The sequence below is a fragment of the Phaethon aethereus genome (assembly GCF_964289735.1).
Source record: "Phaethon aethereus genome assembly, chromosome: 7".
Classification (NCBI taxonomy): Eukaryota; Metazoa; Chordata; class Aves; order Phaethontiformes; family Phaethontidae; genus Phaethon; species Phaethon aethereus.
In genome coordinates this window covers 23,521,470-23,541,751 of record NC_138583.1, presented here as the reverse complement: position 1 = coordinate 23,541,751, position 20,282 = coordinate 23,521,470, and the positions used below count along the sequence as shown (strand labels likewise).

The following is a 20,282-nucleotide window of genomic DNA, read 5'->3' as shown; positions in this document are numbered from 1 at the left end:
GTGGCAAGGACATACATGTGGCCTGCAAATACCCCAGTGCATGCATGCACCACATATGGCCCTTTTGACATCAATTTTAAATCAGAGCTTACAGAATTTCTATTCTGTTTTTGGCAAAGTGTTTTCAGTTATATAAACCATCATTGTTTTGTCCTGTCCAGGCAAGTTTTGCTACCTCCCAGTCAATATTTGTTATATAGTTTCAACATCTTTAGGAAGCATTAGAGAAAACCTGTTAATTATTTTCTAGACATGTAACCAGAGCAGGATAGGAATGATTGTTACCAAGAGAACTAATTCACCTATTTTTTTTACCTCCTACTTTTGAAAGAATAAAGGCAGAAGCCTGTTAGTTGAAAGGTCTGTGTTCATTATTTTAAGCAAAAATATAATTTAAATATGGAGATACTAATGTAGTATAAAAAATACTTCAGTAGTAGCTGATGTACAGAATTAAAACAATTTATTCAGCGTTTCACAGAAATTTAATTCAGCCTTCTATTCATTTCATATATTCGTTAAAATTTCAAACTCTTTACTGTTACTGCGCTTTACAATCTTTTTCGTATGTAATGCAAACAGTGGCACAGTCTGTTTGATTTATTTGTCATTCTTTCTTTTCTGCTTTGTGTTGGAGCTTTTTTGCATAGAGAGTATGTTTTTGTTCACTTTCTCAAACATCAGATGCTCAGGTCTGTTCCAAGTCTGCTCTGAAACTTTTGATTCCCTGGATAATATCAGACACTAAAAATTCCATTATGTTTAATCTTAAGCTTCTGTTTGGAGTAAAGAACATATTTAACACAGGTAACCAGAAAGGGATGTATATTAATTGTCCTGAAACCTTCAACAATAGTCTTTCAATAAGCCAATATTCCAATTTTTAAACTGAGATTTTCAAGCTTGCTAATTCCCACAGAGACTGAAGAGAAACAGCAATATATCCCTCTGGTGGCTTTTAGAATGTTGCTTCAGCCCCTGGTAATGGTGATGCCAGTTATATATATGCATTTTTACAATATATTGCTTTTATTCTTTTACAGAATAAAAGAATACTTTTACAGAACAGTCACTTGTCTTAATATATGAATTCATCATACTTGGAAGATCAAAATCAACATGTATTTTCTTTGTCCAGTGTCTCACATGACTGATAGTAAGAAGAGGGATTATAGCTTAATTTATAGCCTTTAAATCTATTACTTTCTTTAATACCAAAGAAAGCAATTATATCTTTATTCTCTGCCAATTTGTGAAATACTATTTCTCCTAAGTTTGTCCCCTTCAAAAATCTGTATACTGCTTTATATTTCCAGAGAGGTTCTTTCGAGATCAAATATATTCCTATACCATTTTGTCAATAACATAATTATCCATGAAAATTCTATGGCAGAGTTTTTCAAAGGAGTCTACAGTCAGTCATCCAAATGAATCAAAACCTGATGAGATTTGTCCACCTCCGAAAATCTAGGTCAGTAGTCCCATTATACTTACTGCATGTTGTCCTCAGCAGTTTTACAGACAGGAGACCAATCCATGTTTCACTGAAACAAAAATTTACTTCTGTTAATAATTTTTAATAAGATCAGTTCTAAACACAGAATCACAGAATTGTTAATGTTGGAAAAGACCTTCAAGATCATCAAGTCTAACCATTAACCCAACACCACCATGCCCACTAAACCATGTCCTGAAGTGCCGTGTCTACATGTTTTTTGAATACTTACAGTGATGGTGACTCTACCACTTCCTTGGGCAGCCTGTTCCAATGTTTGACCACTCTCTCTGTAAAGAAATTTTTCCTGATATTGAGTCTAAACCTCCCCTGGTGCAACTTGAGGCCATTTCCTCTCATCCTATCGCTAGTTACTTGGGAGAAGAGACCAACAGCCACCTCACTACAACCCCCTTTCAGGTAGTTGTAGAGAGTGATAAGGTCTCCCCTCAGCCTCCTCTTCTCCAGACTGAACACCCCCAGTTCCCTCAGCTGCTCCTCATAAGACTTGTGCTCCAGTCCCCTCACCAGCTTTGTTGCCCTTCTTTGGACACGCTCCAGCAACTCAATGTCCTTCTTGTAGTGAGGGGCCCAAAACTGAACACGGTATTCGAGGTGTGGCCTCACCAGTGCTGAGTACAGGGGCACGATCACTTCCCTACTCCTGCTGGCCACACTATTGCTGATACAGGCCAGGACGCTATTGGGCTTCTTGGCCACCTGAGCACACTGCCAGCTTATATACAGCCAGCTGTCAACGAGCACTCCCAGGTCCTTTCCCGCCATGCAGCTCTCCAGCCACTCTTCCCCAAGCCTGTAGCGTTGCATGGGGTTGTTGTGACCCAAGTGCAGGACCCAGCACTTGGCCTTGTTGAACCTCATACAGTTGACCTCTGCCCATCGATCCAGCCTGTCCAGATCCCTCTGCAGAGCCCTCCTACCCTCCAGCAGATCAACACTCTTGGTGTTGTCTGCAAACTTACTGAGGGAGCACTCAATCCCCTCATCCAGGTCATCAGTAAAGATATTGAACAAGACCAGCCCCAAAATTGAGCCCTGGGGAACACCACTTGTGACCAGCCACCAACTGGATTTAATGCCATTACCACAAGTCTCTGGGCTCTGCTGTCCAGCCAGTTCTTTACCCAGCGAAGAGTACACTTGTCTAAGCCACAAACCGCCAATTTCTCAAGGAGAATGCTGTGGGAGATGGTGTCAAAATCATTACTAAAGTCCAGGTAGCCAACATCCACAGCCCTTCCCTCATCCACTAGGCGGGTCACCTGGTCATAGAAGGAGATCAGGTTGGTCAAGCAGGACCTGCCTTTCATGAACCTGTGCTGGCTGGGCCTGATCCCTTGGTTATCCTGCACATGCCCTGTGAGCGCCCTCAAGATGAACCTTTCCATAGTCTTCCCTGGTACTGAGGTCAGGCTGACAGGCCTGTAATTCCCCAGATCCTCCTTCCAGCCCTTCTTGTAGATGGGCGTCACATTGGCAAGCCTCCAGTCGTCTGGGACCTCCCCTGTTAACCAGGACTGCTGATAAATGATGGAGAGTGGCTTGGCAAGCTCCTCTGCCAGCTCCCTCAGTACTCTTGGGTGTATTCCATCAGGCCCCATAGACCTGCGGGTGTCCAAGTGGTGTAGCAGGTTGTTAACTGCTTCCTCCTGGATTATGGGGAGTTTATTCTGCTCTCCATCCCTGTCTTCCCGCTCAGGGAGCTGAATACCCTGCAGATACCTGGTCTGGCTATTAAAGACTGAGGCAAAGAAGGCATTAAATACCTCAGCCTTTTCCTCATCTTTGGTGACAATGTTGCCCCCCTTGGCTCTCTTTTTGTTGTTAGTATATTTGTAAAAAAATTTTTTGTTATCCCTTACGACCGTGGTCAGATTGAGTTCTAGCTGGGCTTTTGCCTTTCTAATTTTCCCTCTGCAGAAGAAATACGTGCAAGAGCCATTACAGTCTCTTAAATTAATCTGAGGTCATCAACAAAAAATAAATCAGGAAAATGTAGTTTTGTATTAGCACAGCATTTCTCTAATTCCATGCCTCCACTGATCTATGCAATGTTTGTCAACTCTTATCTGGTGGAGATGCCTGGCAGAGACTTAGTAATTACAGCTTTTAATTCATTCAGCTCCTCAAGTCTGGGATCTCTACAAACTGTAGGCAATTCCTGAGAACGCTCTTCTTTTGAACTGTTATCATTGTGGATTTGTGGGACTGCAGTTACAGTGAAGTCATACCAGTATTTCCCAGGCAGATTGCAGAAGAGGACCCAGGCAAGTCAGTACAACTGGAAGGTTACATAGTAGAATTTTGGCTCTATGCCTCTTCTGATTTAGCTATACTTCCAGCTCTGCCTACCTGAGACACAGTTTATGTTAGTAAAGTACTTTCACAAATACAGCTAAAGCACTTCTTTGGTTCAATGAGACAAGCTTTTTAGGCAAAAAGGCTCCTCTGTTGTCAGTTATGTCTAGGTGTATTGGAGGAGGGGCAGAAGATTGCTAGAAGACTAGCATTGTTACGGCAATTCAAGGGTGAATTTTTTCTCAGTCCTAACAGATGTAGCTATGCCAGCACAACTATGTAAACTCATAAACAGTGTAAACTTTGCTTCAGTTAATCATCATTTAGATTGACTTGGGCTATGAGTTCGGTTGAGAAATTATGTCAGCAAGTGATCCTCATCCAGGTCTTTGGAACCTGGATATAGCCCTTGCAGATTTGTACTTCTCATGCAAAGAGAAAGGAACAGAATGTGGGCCACGATTTCAATTGATTCTGAGAGCAATGTGTGTAGAACAAGCCAATGGCATCAAATGATTGCTGGGTTCTGGGAAACCTCAGACAATTAAATTTAAAATAATTATTAAAATATTGATAACATAAACATGCAAATAACCTCTGATGTAAAGCATAAACTTAGAAGCCTTCTGCTGAGTTCAACACCAAGCTTGATAAATTTCATATATGACTTCCCATTCCAATGTTTGAAGCTGGCAGTGTATTTTGAATATTATAGAAAGTTTTTAAAAAGTCAGTGTGTATTTTTTTGAACCGTATTTAATTGAAGGGGAAAAAAGTCTTCTATGTTTGAATTTTTTCAAGAGGCCAAAAAAGGGTCTAACTTCAGGCAGTGATTCTGTGATTGAAATATTTTTTTACATTAATGGCCTGTAAAATTCTGCAATATATTACATTAGGAACAGCAACAGAAAATACACAGAAAAGGTCAGATTTGCAAAGGAAATGGCAGAAAAAAGCTTTCATTGTAGGAGTTATTTTAGTTTCATTTATGACTTTATAATTAAGAGGAAGAAATGAGAGTCAAATTACTATTTAAAACATTTTTAACACGGCAACATTGAAGCTTTAAGTATTAAAAGAACTAGAATTTTATTTGTGGTCACAAGAATAAGTCTAGCTCTTAGGAGAAAGCTGTCTCAAAAAACTGGTAATAGGAAATGGAGCATCCACTTCCAGCCAGACTGCATATAGATTGAAAGACTGTTTGCTGTCTCCTTATGGTTATTTATTTATAGAGTGCCATTCACAAACATGGGTATCCATTAAACTCTTAGAAGCAGATTTTGCAGGGGAATGAATGACTGCTGTGTGCACAGAGCAGTGGATCCAAGTGTAGCTACTGCCCTGTGGAACCAGACTCACATTAACAAGTGACAACAAATGGCATGAGCTGAGCCAAGGAGCTCCGTGTACTTTGTAAGGGACAACTATGTACACTGTCACCATCACAACTGTTCCCCTTGGTGGCACTCTGAGAACAGAGGTCAAGGACAGAATGGAATTGAAAAACTTGGCCTTTGCACCATGCCAGCCTGTGTGCTACCTGTTTTTGTAATTTAATGACGTGACATTCTGCTTAAGGAGTAAATTTACATTGAACTCTTTATAAACAGTATTTAAACAAACCTAGTTTAAAGTGGCACTTATATTCTCTTTAGCAAATGTTTGTGAGGACTGTGATTCTGAATTGAAATATTTTTCTAGATGTATTACTAAAATGCAAACAACCTGAAACAAAGATGTAAAGTTTGTCAACAGATTGGCCAGCCTAGTGAGGAGAGCTTTAAACTATGAATGAGGAAAGACAGAGAAATACTGGAGTGAATCCAGCAAAGAGCCACGAAGATCATTGAGCAATAAGAGAATCTGACAAAAGGAGAGGGACTGAGAGAACTGGGACTGTTCAGCCTGAAAAGGGCTTGGGGGGATCTTATCAAGTGTATAAATATCTATCAGGAGGGTATGAAGAAGACAGAGTCAGACCCTTCTCAGTGGTGCTTAGTAATATTCTCAGTAATAAAAAGTGGTCAGGTAACCTAGGATCACTGAGGAGTAAATGTGAGAGTGGATGAGATTAAAAGGCTGCTGACCTTTGCTCAGTCCATATACTAAAATTCACGCCAAGCTACCAAGTAACCCATGCTCATGGTGAAAGCTACAGTGCATCTGGCAATGCAGGTTAAGCCCTTCATGCGAGACTGGCCATTTACTTTAGGAACTCCCCTAGAAGCTAAAATCTCGGTTGACCTCTTATTTCATAAACCCCCAGAGATAATCATTGGTAGTTTCAAGGGACCGTGAAAATTTGCAGCTGTATGGAAAAAGCAGCTAACTTACTATCTTCAGTGTTTACATTTTTAAGATTACGTTTGTCAGAAAAGGGACAGAAAATTATTTAAAAAAAAAGTTGAGCTTGTTTATGAAGGTCCCCAAAACATACCAGATAAGTGCCACCAAAACATTTCAGTGTCAAAAACTGGCTGTGTTGGGGACACACAGTACCTGTTGTAAATACTCGCAGAATCCATTCTCACAATGTAATAATTTAGAAAAAATCAATAATATTTCTGAATATTGATTTCTTGGATTATAGAAATGAATCTCCAATGTCCAGACAGAGGCCACAAAATTATCCACATCAAAAACCATGCAATTGAAATAAACACATTTGATCTGTGTTGCTTCAGAAAATCTTAACTGAATGAACCCCATTAACTGCTATCAAGATGGACAGAGATGCTCAGATACAAACACTGAGCTGAACTGGAATACCTTATAAATACCTTTGACATTTACGTGCTGCTTGAATCTATTTAAATAACCACGTATGTCAGTTATCCTTCTTAGGAGTTTACGTGTATCACAAGGGCTCAAGAATGGTCTACTACTAAGAAGTACTCCATAAATAGTTCGATTTTTGTAGTAACTATGAAACTCAAAGGCAAATGAAATCATATGTATTAAAATCACAAAGCATACATATTTCTGGTATTCTTTGAAACTAAAACAATTTGAAAAATACAGCACCCAACTCATCATGTTTTTTGATGAAATCACCTCAGCATGGAAAAGAATCAAAGCCAAAAGCGTATTGCTTTTGCCTTTAAAAGTGCAGTGAAAATGACTGTACGAGGTTAGTCTCCAGCGTTAAACCTTCATGCATATAATGGATCCTACATTAAAATGTATTTTCTTAATAGATGATCTTATTAAAAAATTGCTAGGAAAGATGATAGCAAAATCACATTTGAAAGTGCTAGAAACATGAAAAAATTTTCGTTATAGTACTTATAATAAACCCAATACAAATGGGAATTAGCATTACTAAAGATAAAATGTTCAATAGTGTGGAAAATGAGAGTAAAGGAGATAGAACAGAAAATAAATGTCTTATTCCAGCACAGACACTTTAAAATTAATTACAATGCTAGTGCTCCAAAATGTCTAAATGGTCTAATTTACAATATTCATTAAAATACTAATACGAGAAAAACAAAAAAGCATCAATACAAATATGCTGTATTTTCCTGACTCTAAAATGAGGAGTTCCATAAATGTAAGGTACATTTATGTACCAAACCACATTTTAATTTCTATCAAATCACTTCAACTTCTTGGTTTGCCTTAATTATTCATGGTTAATCAAGATGTGCATAGAGCTCACAATGAAACATAATATGAATAATATAACAATTGTTGGAAAAAAGCCAACTTAACTGACTTCCAAACATAACCTTCACAAAGAACTTCTGTTGATTTCTGATACTTCTTTCCATGTCATCTCATAAACACTTTACAGAGCAAGAGTGCAATTGTAAGAGTGAATCTAAATTAAGAAAAAAAAAAGTGTTTGATGATTTAAGAATTATTATAGGACAACTCAGCTACATCTGAAATATTTTGTTACAAAGAAAGATTTATCACTTTACAGTAGTGCCTAATTAAAATGTGATCTTTCTTTGTTATCTCAAAATACAAATAGTGTAATTTATCATTTGGAAAAACAGCTGGGCATGAGGAAGATTTGGTGGAACCATGATAAGCGTTTTAGGTGGTCTTACATATTGAAAAAAATGGGCACACGTGATAATAAAATTGTTAGCTTACAAAAATGTTAACCCACCAGGCCCCACCCGCAAAGAAAACAGTGTAACTGTCAGGTTGCCTCTCTTCACTTACTCCCTCCGGAGTGTGACAGGCTGCTCTATTCCATAGAATTAATGTAATCACAATATAAAGAACAACTAATGATTGTAAAGTTGGTTTCTCACACGTGATAAAGATGAATGTGTAAATCTTATACAGAAGGTAATTTTCTAGAATGTTTTAGCTGGGCATGAGACAGATCCTCTATAGACCCTTTCTCCTTCAAAGAAATTACTGTGTAGAATGTTCCAAAGTCAGGAAGAAAATATGACTAAACAAGTAACACAAAAAAAATGTTACTATTCCTTCACACAATTTCATCTGAGCTCTTCAACATCCTCTTTTTTAAAGAGCAGCATGAAAAGTATTGAGCTACAAATTAGGAAGATGACAGATGAAGAGAAATAATTTAACTCTTTGTGTAAATACATATAAAATTATTTTCAAGTCTCCATTGCGTATCGAACAAATTATGAAAAAAACTATTCAAAGACTAAGATGCATGTGCATTTTAGCAGGGCCTTTTGTGATAGGACAAGGGGTAACGGTTCTCAACTAAGAGAGGGTAGATTTTGACTAGATATAAGGAAGAAATTTTTCACAATGCGGGTGGTGAAACACTGGCACAGGTTCCCCAGAGAGGTGGTAGATGCCCCATCCCTGAAAACATCCCAGGTCAGGTTGGACAGGGCTCTGAGCGACCTGATCTATTTGAAGACATCCCTGCTCATTGCAGGAGGCTTGAACTAGATGATCTTTAAAGGTCCCTTCCAACCCAGACTATTCTATGATTCTATGATTTCTTCTGCTGTTTTCTTGTGAAATGTACATGCGAACAATGGTGAGAACATCTTGCTGTGCTGCGGTTGCACATTCCTGCAGTTCAGGTTACAATCTATCACCAGTTGCCACCTACTATCACCAGTTCACACCTATAAAGAAGATCCTGCCACATCATACACCCACCAGTGAGGGTCTTGTGCTGCCCTTAGGCTACTAGGGGTAAGTAACCCAGAGGGAGAGAAGGAACCAGGCCAGAATGTGTCCATACTGTGGTGATTTTCATACGTGTTTTTAAATCTTTATGGCAACTGCAGTCTGGCAAAAATTAGTGTCTTACAGAGTGTTTCATATCATAGTCAGAGGGAAAACTAATGTACTGAGTTAGCTGCCATTACAGACCAATTGCCGACCTGTTCTTTGTGCACAAGAGGTCCAGTGTCAGTTGCCCATGTTGATTCTTTTAGATCAGTTGATAAAAATGCATGTTGACACACTGTGGCCTCCAGCAATCAGATAAAGTTGTACTTTGACAATTACTCTTTTCAAATTAAGAATTTCCAAAGGGCATATGGTCTATTTTCCTTACACCAAGAATCTCTTTCTGTTCTCTGATCAATGTGGATGCCACAAATAGAAATAAGATAAATTGTACTGCAGCCTTCCTACTTGCTGAAATTCAGATCCGTTTTAATGAACACAGATAATTTGCTGTCATAGTTGGCACTCATCTTAAACTCAGCCTTCTCACTCACGTAGCCCTGGGGTGTTTGCTCCTAAAATTCAACACAGCTTTCATAATTCCTTTTCCATTCATGTGAATAATGCTGAACTTCTGATGGTACAGAACTTCAAACATATTATGAAACTACAACCAGACTCAAGATTCCCTCTTTGCCTTTAAAAATTTCTCTGTAACATTCTGTTTTTCTCCCCTTAAGTACCTCTCACAAATATATGTGTGTACATCTATGCACATGTATAAGTAGGCTAAGTATCTAAGTGGAAATCCTCATATTAAGTTTCAATGGAAATTTTTGTGTCTATAGTACAAAATACATACTGTGAATGAAGAAGATAACATTCCCTTAGGATTTATGAGCTAAGAATGCTCAGGGGTTTAGTGTCCTGACATCTCTTTAATTAGCAGTCTCCAAGATCTCACACTAAGAAGATGCTAAGCCAGTGCCTTCTGTCATACCTCAAGAGTTTCAGAAGGCTTGGAAGCCACAGAGGAAGGTGAATGTACCATGCCTGTGAGCTATACAGTATGTACAAAGTATCATTTTTTTACTAGTATCAAGTTAGGACTTCTTGCTACCACTCCTGCTTTGATGGTGATGCAGTTCTAAAAGAAATCCTAAGAACAATCCAGCAAAAATGGGTGAGGTAAATAAAGATGCCGTTGAAAAATACTTGGAGAACAACCCCCAGTTTGCCAAGGAGTATTTCGACCGAAAAATGAGGGCAGAAGTGCTGGGAAATATATTTAAAGTGAGCCCTGGAGACGTGAAGGAAGGAGTCAGCTTCAAAGACATGTCCCGTCTGGAGGAGTGTAACATACTTTTTGAGCTGCTAACAGAAATCCAGGATGAAGGAGGCACTATGGAAAAGATAGTGCACAAGGCCCTGCAAAGGCTGGCACAGCTGCTGGCAGCTGATCGGTGTAGCATGTTTATTTGTCGTTCCCGAAATGGTACTCCAGAGGTAGCTACCAGGCTTCTCAATGTTACTCCAACTTCCAGCTTTGAGGAGAATTTGGTGAATCCAGACAATGAGGCTGTTTTTCCTCTGGACATCGGGATAGCGGGATGGGTTGCTCATACCAAGAAGTTTTTTAATATACCTGATGTGAAAAAGGTAAGTGATTTCTCTTGGGGAATGGGTTTCTGTGCATTTGCTTACTCAGCTTCCTGCACAGGGCTTGTGGTACAGAGTCATTCTTCAAAAACATCCCAGATACAGAAAAAACCCCAGACGGATACAAACCAAAAACATGAGAAAAGCAGCAGCAGAGTATGCTTAAAATCCAGTAGAAAGACATCATGTAGCCTAGTGAGGTATTTCCAGTATCATTGCACAATAGTTGTAATGTAATTTGCTATAATAAGGGAGGAGAATATTAGATTAATAGAGACCAGTAAGTACTTATGTTTCTGTCCAACAAGGCAGGCTCCTATTCTGTTTTTCCAGTATGGGCTTGCAAGTGTTCTCCCTTATCATTCCATGCTGTCATACATGCACCTCTGAATATAATTAATTTGCAGCTTTTGTAATGAGGATGCTTCCATATAAGTAAATGAATGAAGCCAGATGAAGATGATGTCAACACATTTTCAGCTTCAAGTCTGTTTTGTCTTTGAATTTAAAATGGTTCCAAATTTTGAGTATGTCCAGATTCAGGGCTTTTGTTGAGAACCATCTATAGAAGAAGATTAATGTGTCGGAGCTGGTCTGACATTTTCAAAGTTCCTGTTGAACTTGCACAGAATCACCTTCTTTAGTTATGATGATGATAAGGGTTTTTACAAATGTTAATTAAAATGGTGAGTGACCTAACCGAAATTAAACATGCATGAATAAGAACTGCTTTAGAAGCTGCTCTGAAATACACGGGGAAACATAAATGTGCTTTGATTTTTGTAGATTTCTTTAAAAATAGCTAACCTTATATTATCAAATGGTGACATCTTCACCTCTTTTTAGTCTTAATGTGGAAAAGCTGAGCATAATCAAATGATGCTAAGATAATTATACAAGGTGACAGTCTGGCTTCTCAGTATTTCCTATACAGTCAATTTAAAATTTTAGAGCTGGAAACCACCTCAGTGTCTTCACCTCAATGTAAATAATAAAAATGTTTATACACTGCAATTATGTATGTTTTCCAGGAGGTAAATGGAAAGTAATGTATTTTATCATATTAAAAGTTGGTAGGCATAAAGAAATAAAGGACTACTTTTAAAGCCCAGAAACAAATGAAAATGCATGTATATATAAATGTGAAAAGAACATTCCAGTATATAGTAAACTACCTCAAATGTAAGCAGGAATCATGGGAGCAGACAGAAGAATGACTGATATGTGAAAACAAATCTGTTGCTTTTTAACTGACCACTAAGATGCTTTCTTCAATGGCTGCTGTTCTGACAAGAAGCATCTGATTTACTTCCTCTTACCACCACATGGGGAGATTGGAGGATTATCCTTCTAAACTCATAAGGCTGATTACATGAGAAAAGATCAAGAGGGTCAAGAAAGATGTGCCTTCTATCAGACACTGCACTGCTTCTTAATATCATTATGTGAGAGGTTCCCAGAGCAGGGCTGCCCAAATATTGCTGCATTTGCATTAGGATTTTTTCAAAATTTTGTGACAAATGTAATTTGAATATGCTTAAATAAGAGAACTTTTCTGTCCATCTAATCCTGCTAGGTATACATTTTGCACTCATATGTCAGCTGAGTATCTGTCCAACCATTATTCAGTCATTCTAAGGTAATCTTTACTCAGACATCCATTTCCTCTCTTAGGATTACCTAGGTCTATGCCATTAGGCCCACACTTAAAAATGCAGTTAAACCATGTTGCCATTAATCCACATTCGGTAACTAAATGTAATCAAAACACTGACATTTTCTAAGTTAATTGCAAAACTCCCAGAGACTTCTCTGGGATCAAGATTTGTTATTTAAAAACAAACCTGAAGGTCTCAAAATTGTCACAATTTCCATTCTATTTGTAAGAAAAGTCAGATGTCCAGATCCACAGTCCTCACACAGGCAAAGCTCCCACTAATGTCACCAGAATATTTATCTCTGTAAGGAACCCAGAACTGCAGCTTTAGTCAGTAACATTTAAGGAACATAATTAGTCCATGGCAACAGAAATAGGCAGCCACTGAAGCCTTTACCATGTTTTTGAAAGGATATTTATTTTTCTGATCAGTTTGCACTTCAAACTCGATTGTCTGTTACCCAAATCCTGAGCAAAAAATGACAAGCAGAGTAAAGCCAGAGGGGAATTTTACCCCTACTGCCTTGTCACAATACAAAATGCACAATGAATAATTCTAGATGGCTAGAGAACTTTAAAGATGTCATGTCTAACCACTTTCTATTGTTCACACAACCCATATCCAAATAGCATATTGTTTTTCAAGTCTTAAGTACATGACAACATTGACAAACCCACATTGAGATATTTTCATGCTTCAATCACCACCCCTTTACAACAAGAGTGAATGTAATGAAAGATCACAACAGCAAAAAATCATTAAAAAACATAAGACTCCATTTCTAGTGCCTGGTAGCCAGTTCTTTAGGGATTATCTCCTTCTTCAACCTGGAAAGGTACCAATAAACGTATGAGGAAGCTCCTCATCCTGACTAATGCTTCAGAAAAGAAAAGCAGAGGGAAAGATACAGATCTTCTGTAATTAACTTAATAGCCAGAACAGTCTCCTGCCTACAAGATTATGGACCTGTTGACTGTGAGAGCTAATAGCATTTAATCCAGGATTTAATAGCAGTGAGAAATAGGAGGTCAGGCAGGACCACTACCGTAATAATTTGTGTCACATTATTCCCAGGATCTGGCAGAGTATGAGTACAGACTCAAGTATTCCAATGCAAAATAATAGACTGCATAAAATTTGATATGTCCATTAATATTCTTTAAATATTAACTGATAACATGGACAACACGATAAAGAAGAGTACAATTACCTTACATCTTTTGCTAAGGCATTATTTCCAAATAAAACTACAAACTAAGAAATAGTTGAACAAGGGGCATGTCTTCTGGGGAATCAAAATCTCAAATTCTCAGCCTGTAAAGACCAATAATAAAGACTATATATATTTGCTTTAATCCATCATGTATTTAAATTATTGCATTATTCCTTTTAATTCCGAGATATTTGAAGACAAAGATTTAACTGAAGATTGGAAACTCAAGAAATAATATACCTGGTTATAGTAGAGTATAAAATTACATAAAGGGTGAAAAAATGCTTCAAAAGAAGTGAAAGTTTTGGGATTAGATCCATAAAGGAACTCAAAATGTTCTGATGCTGAAATAACAAATCCTCATTTTTAGAGATCCTGCACTAGAATCCACAACCCCAGTGAAGTGAAGAAACAACAGAATATGGAGAGGTTCTCATACTTTCAACTCAGATTAAACAGCCAAAGCAGTGATCATTGTGACACCTAATTTAACTACTGGAAACCTGTGATAGAAAACTTAAATACATCTTCAAGTTGCAAGCACTTGTATCATCCCTTTGTAAACTGATTCAGCTTCAGTTTGCATGAGTCTTTCTTTTGTGAGAGCTCTACGTCTCTTTAATGCAAGGAGAGATTTTAATTCCAGGCCTGTCCGAAGTGACAGGAGTTTCAGATTCATGAGAACATGCTGGTCCCCAGACTCCAGGCTGTCTGAGCCTGGAATGAGGAAGAAGAAACACTCCATCTCCATCTCTTTTCTTCAATCTACACCAAATTGTAAAATAAATTAAAAATTAATGAAAAAGGGGAGAAAAAAAGAGCGAAGGGAAGCATGGTTTTGCAGCTCAGTGGTTCAAACTCCTATGTGGCGGTGAGAAGACCTGGACACCAAACTGTTGTCCAGCTGCTGTGTGTAAACTGTTGCTCTGGTAACACACAGCAGTGGTCCTGGGACCACGCAGTAGTCTTAGACTACCTCCTAGGGCAAGAAGACATTGCTGGAATCAGATGCATCCACGTCAAAAATATGAGGCAGTGGGAAAGCACATGAGAGAGCAAGATGGTCAATGACACAACTAGTTGCCCAGAAAATGGAAAGAATGGAGTCACTTTGCGGTGGAGCTGGAAGCAGGGCAGTCACTTGCTAATAAGGTGTCTTAGTTCTTACCTCATGTTCTACCAGTCCCCTAACAATGTCATCTTGGAGAAGAAACCTGAATATCCACCATATTGCCAAGGCAGAGTACGTTAAAAAAAGCTTCAAAGGCCAAAGGAAGATTGTTAAAGGAATTTTAGAGGGAAGTTCTTGAAAAACAAACTCTTGAGTTGTTAATATGACAAGAAATGAGAGCAGACACACAACGCTACAGAAGTACTACCTTCCTGAATGTCTGGAAAGTAATGAGAATTGAAAGAAACAATCCTAAATTAAACTAAAAATGGGGGGGAAACGAAGAGGTAGCCTTTTACCTGGGAAGAACGTGCATTATAAATGTTAATGTCTGCTCCTCCATTTTATCTTATCATCTTGATAATAAAAAAGAGATTGTCATAAACTCATACGTAGTATAGTAAATATTAACCGGAAAAATAGAAATGTGTTCCAATCTGTTATAAAGACAAAGATTCAGTCAACTTACAAGAAAACATTTTAACACAGGAACAAATTTCTATTAATTGTGCCCTCCAGAAGAAACACCCAAACCTTTAATTCTTTCCTTGAATTAACTTGTGTTAAAAGAGGAAAGCTCCCAAAATTGAAGAAAAAATGAACATTAAAAATCAAAAGGAAAAGCTCCCTTTTAGCCTAATTTTCTTGTTTTATGTAAAAAAGAAAATACTTAAAGCAATATAATACAGATTCAGTTTCAAAAAGTTGTAAAATAGCCACCACATATGGCAAATAACAAGCAGACATTTCAGTGACAGGACTGAAAAGTTCAACCTCCAAATGTTGTTAAATATATACTAATTTCTACTTGATTCATTTTCAAAACTCTAGTGATCTTGAAGATGCAAAGTCAATTTGTTCTGTCATGCTAGTAAGTTACATGTCAAAATGTAGTTGTTTTACATCCCTGACAATAGATGATTTTTTGAGTGTAGCCTAATGAATGGCCAACTCATTTAGCTAATTGGTTTTGGTTTTAAATCAGACGGTTGACATTTTATAGCTGATGGTAGGTGCTTTTTATTTTCCATTCAGACTCAATTATATCATTAAGAAACAAAAGCATTTGTGAGTTGAAATTAGGACAAGCAGAAATAAGACATGAAGCAATATAACACACCAATACCACCTACTCAGCGGTAAAAAATCTGTTTGAGAAATCTGAGCCAATGCAAGACAATCAGTGGGAGAACAAAATATCAGGAAGAGGAGAAAATAGTGCAGGACTACCAGAAAGAAAAACAGAAAACTGTAAAGATGGAGCAAAGAAATATGTGATAATGATGGGAGTGCGACAAGAGCTCCTGATGTCAAAGGTTCGTGGGGTTTCTGTTCCAATAGTGCTCCAGACCTACTCCTGGTCATCACACATCCAAAGGATGATGTATTTTGACCAGTCTGAGTTCATCTATCCAATGCAGAACCTCCAGCCCAGCATGGGAAAGCAGTCATAACTGCAAGGGGTTCCAGAGAGCCATTCTTCCTCTATGCTTTGTAAGAGGAAAGAGGTGAAGGAAAATAGGAACACTTCTCCTTTACTGTGATATTTGATGCACTTCGCCAAACTCAAAATGGAGAGGTAGGCTGCAAAACAGATACTGACATGTCACTTGGAGCTGACACAAGAAGGAAGGGTTTTTTGTATGGGAATAATGGTGATGGTGATATGAAAATCAAGGTGTAAATGTCATCTGTGGGACATGAACAAAATGACATCATGCTGCTCCCTAGTAAGGTCCCCAGTCAAGGAAGCAAAGGTTTATGGGAAAGTCTAATTTTCTAACATTTCAAACCACATGTGTAATGAAGATGCTGATGGTGTGCCAAATTAAAAAGCAATTGGGAATAAGAAAGTATACTGGAGATGTGAGAATCCTCAGTACTGAACAATTTGAGCTGCTGTTCCTCTTACCCCAAATGAACCAGAACAGTGAACCTTCACCCTGACAAGCTGAACAGGGAAGAGGGATCCTTGTTCCCTTATACTTTTGTTTTGAGTTGCTTTTCATACTTTCATTTCTCTGTCTTTCCTGCATTTGTATAAATTACATACTTTACATGTGCAATGGAAACCAAATTAACAAGGGTTACACTATCTCATTACGTATAATAGTTTTTGCATTTTCTGATCAAATTTGTACTCAACAAATAATGCAGATACTGCAGACTTTGACCTGAAGTTTCCAACAGTGTCAAACTCATTTGCCTCATGCTGCATTTTGTTGTTAATCCAATCAGAAATGCTCAAGGCTTAGCTCAGTGTTCTGGAGCACGGTGTAGCAAATCCTAAGATAACATTATGAACCGGGAGATGTACTTCCTTTATTAAATACTGTAGGACAGGTCAATGAACATTAGAATGATGTTCTTCACCATTTTTTAAGCTTGGCATAGAATACAGCCTATGAAAGGTTAGAAACTTTTGCAGAGCTCTTTTTCATAGTTTGCTTAAAAAATTACGGGATATCTAAAACCAGCCAATGAAGGAGAATTCATCATGAAAGAAATAAGGTCTTTAAAAACTGGTAAAAGGAAACATAGAAGAACATATCACTCCTGAGAAAGGAACTGAGATCTGCAGGGAGAGCCATGAAATAAGAGAGACACAAGACCGTTACTTCTTCTGGGCAGTCCATCAATACGAATTTTTCAGAAACAATGAAGTAACACTGATTTTTTTTAAAAAAACAAAGTAAATGTAAAGTATTATCTGCTCATGTAGTCTTTTAAAATTAACTTTCTTCTTGAAATGCCTGTGGTTTCCAGGGGAGTAAGTTTTTCTCATTTATATTTATTTTACCTTATTACAGACATGAACTTACAGTTGTGCATCTACAATTCAGAATCAGATGTGGTATAGTCTCAGTAAGCAAATTTATCTGTAACTGCCATATGAGGAAAATAAAAATTATTTTTAGAAGGAATGGCCTTATTTTTCACTTTCACTGGCATGTAATCATACTTTTCACAACAGTGATTTCTGATTTTGTGTTAGGAAATGGAAATTAGGCTTATAAAATTTAAAGGAATTGAAAGTTGAGGCCAAATGATCTAAACATAGAACATTATATTGATATTTCATCAGTAAGAGGTTTATAATAATAATGTGTGGTAGTGTTGTTAAGTTACAGTGAGATAAAACTGGTGTCATGGTTTAGAAAATCAAGAAACATGAATTAGCTACTAATTTCAAGTGTATAGGCTAGATCCATAGTAGCCTTCCAAACCCCTCTCCAGTTACCTTCTATAACCTATAACAGAAAGATGAACACAAAGAGGCATCCTGATTTTCCACTGCTGTATGCTGGTACTAGCTTAGTGCATGCTGCACATCTTAGGCTATATCTATGGAACTGATCATTGATTAGTTTGTATTGTAATGATCAATTACTGATCATTACTGTACAGTAAATGGCTAGGTATCATAGCTTTAAATGCAGTTAGTAGAAAATGCTGCAAATGTACTACAGTTAGGGAGTTACCAAAAGATCACCTTTCCCTCATTTTTTTAAAAGCCTATTTTATGATTTAACTGAGAGCTGGAAGTTCAAATCTTGCTATGAAAGATGGTTGGATTCAAAAGATCAGGCTCAAACAGACTACATTCATATATTCATGGGAGCACAAAGATGCTCTTCTGGCTCTAGTACTGCAGAGCAGATTCCTGGCTTATTTGTCTATTCCAGACATTGTGAAAAGGAGCTTATGTTTGCAAAAGAAAATATATTTAAAACTTGATTGGAAATAAAGGCTTCAAAACTCTTATCAATTATGTGCAAAATATTGAATAATGAAAAGCCTAAATCTAAGCACAAACTTTTGCTTGTATATGCAAAACAGGTGCGATGGGAGTCTTTGTATATGCTGTGGGAATGCTGCCAACCTGTTACAAGGTTATTTCTATCTTTCTGCATTGCATTATCTAGGCACAACTCAGGATGGTTTATGGTTACTGAACTTTTTGTTTATTAACACAGACTTGCATTCTTTAAAATTTTCCTACCCTCTGCAAAAGGATAGGAAAAAAACTGCTGCTTCTGAACACTTCTGAACACCACTGCTTGTACCTTCAGTATGGAGTTATTAAACAAATTAAGACTCAGCAACTGTGTCCTGCTGATTCAGCTTACTTGATGTGTACCCTTTTAAGTATTCAGAAATCCAGGAGTGTCTGAGATTTTTGTTTATTCCCTCACAGCAGCTCACAACACTCTAAAACCAGGAACCTGGGCCTCACCATTATGCTAGATGCTCTTAGTGAAGTCGAGGGAACTACAAAACAGGGTCAAATTCTCTGTCTGATTTACTTTATTTTGAATGGCTAAAGCAGTCAGATTCAGAAATTGCAACTGAAGCCCAAAACCACACCCAAAAACCAGAATGGTTGTGTCAGTAGGTAATATATATCAGAGAAAATAAAATATTCCATGTAATAACATACTTGTTTAGCAGACTGCAGGACAGTACTTGATTCTTGCATAGAAGAGACAGATTGACTGGCATTTCCCCTGGATGTCTGTTAAGTGAGATACCCCTATACCTTTCTCTGAGAAAAAGAGAAAACAACAACTCAGGGAAAGTTCGACAGAAATAGAGAAAACATCCGCTCTTCACCTGGACGATACATTTGGAACTGGCTACACTTTCCAGGGACCCAAATACAGCCTGATACATTGAACTGCAGAGAAAACACATTGGTTACTTTGATCTTTCTCAGGGGTTTGTGGGGATCTCTGTAAGCGAGCTCAATCAGTAAATATAAAAAAGACATTTCAGAGTTAGTTCCACACACTTAATTCCTTTTATAGAAATGCAGTCCTAGAGGGAAATCTAAAGTGTAAATGGAAAAGATGGGCTGTCAAATGACTATGAAGAACAGAAGGAAAAAACCCCTAACATTTTGAACATGTAATAAAATCCAACCTACTTTCTCAGGGTTGTATATGCTATAAGTTCAACATATACCAGAAACAATTGCTAGGAGAGGAAGAGAGGAAAAAAGACATTAAGAGGAAAGATCCAAATAGCACACAAACAATTTTAGTTCTGGCATGTCCTAATCTTTTCATGCTTGATTTTACGACCTAGAAATTGTTTGTTTGTTTGTTTTCTTGTTTAAGTAGCTTTGTGTATGATTTATGAAAGCAGAAATTCCACTATGTGGCATCCTGTAATATTCTCCAGCCCATCAGCAAGGAAGAGACCTTGAAATCCACCATGCAGATCTTGGCTGCCCAAGCTAATGCAGTAATTAATAGTAGTAATATGTATCAGCTCTGTGGGTAGATGTGCATTAACAAGTCAGGCACTTTTTAAGTGGCTTCACAAATATTTGCTAACAGCAGGAGAAGGTTTGGGAATCTTAGTTCCAGGTGGATGTCCTAAAAACAGGACTCCATTGACCTCCCTCTGTCTGGCTGCCATTTCTATCCATGGTGTTATAATGTAGTCTGACCTTCCCTGGTTACCAGGCAGCTTGCCACCTCTTGACATTCTCATTTAGCACCAGCCACTCATCACCTTGAGAAATCAGATGTAGACCTTTTAAAGGAAATTCAGGGAGAATCTGCCATTGACTGTAGACCAGGACTTCGTCATCTCTCCAAAGAAGAAGTTTGAGCACTGACTTGTTAGAAGAGA

The 20,282-nt window shown here is 37.8% G+C and overlaps 1 protein-coding gene across 1 annotated transcript in view; it reads left to right on the top strand.

Annotated features, from left to right (window-relative positions):
• Nucleotides 1-10,120: 10,120 nt before the first annotated feature.
• Nucleotides 10,121-20,282, top strand: part of PDE6C (phosphodiesterase 6C) — a gene marked incomplete at both ends in the record, with an annotated part of 29,580 nt that continues 19,418 nt past the window's right edge. The window contains one exon of the mRNA XM_082002188.1: nucleotides 10,121-10,600. Coding sequence (XP_081858314.1) covers nucleotides 10,121-10,600 — 480 coding nt within the window. The remainder of the gene's footprint in view (nucleotides 10,601-20,282) is intronic.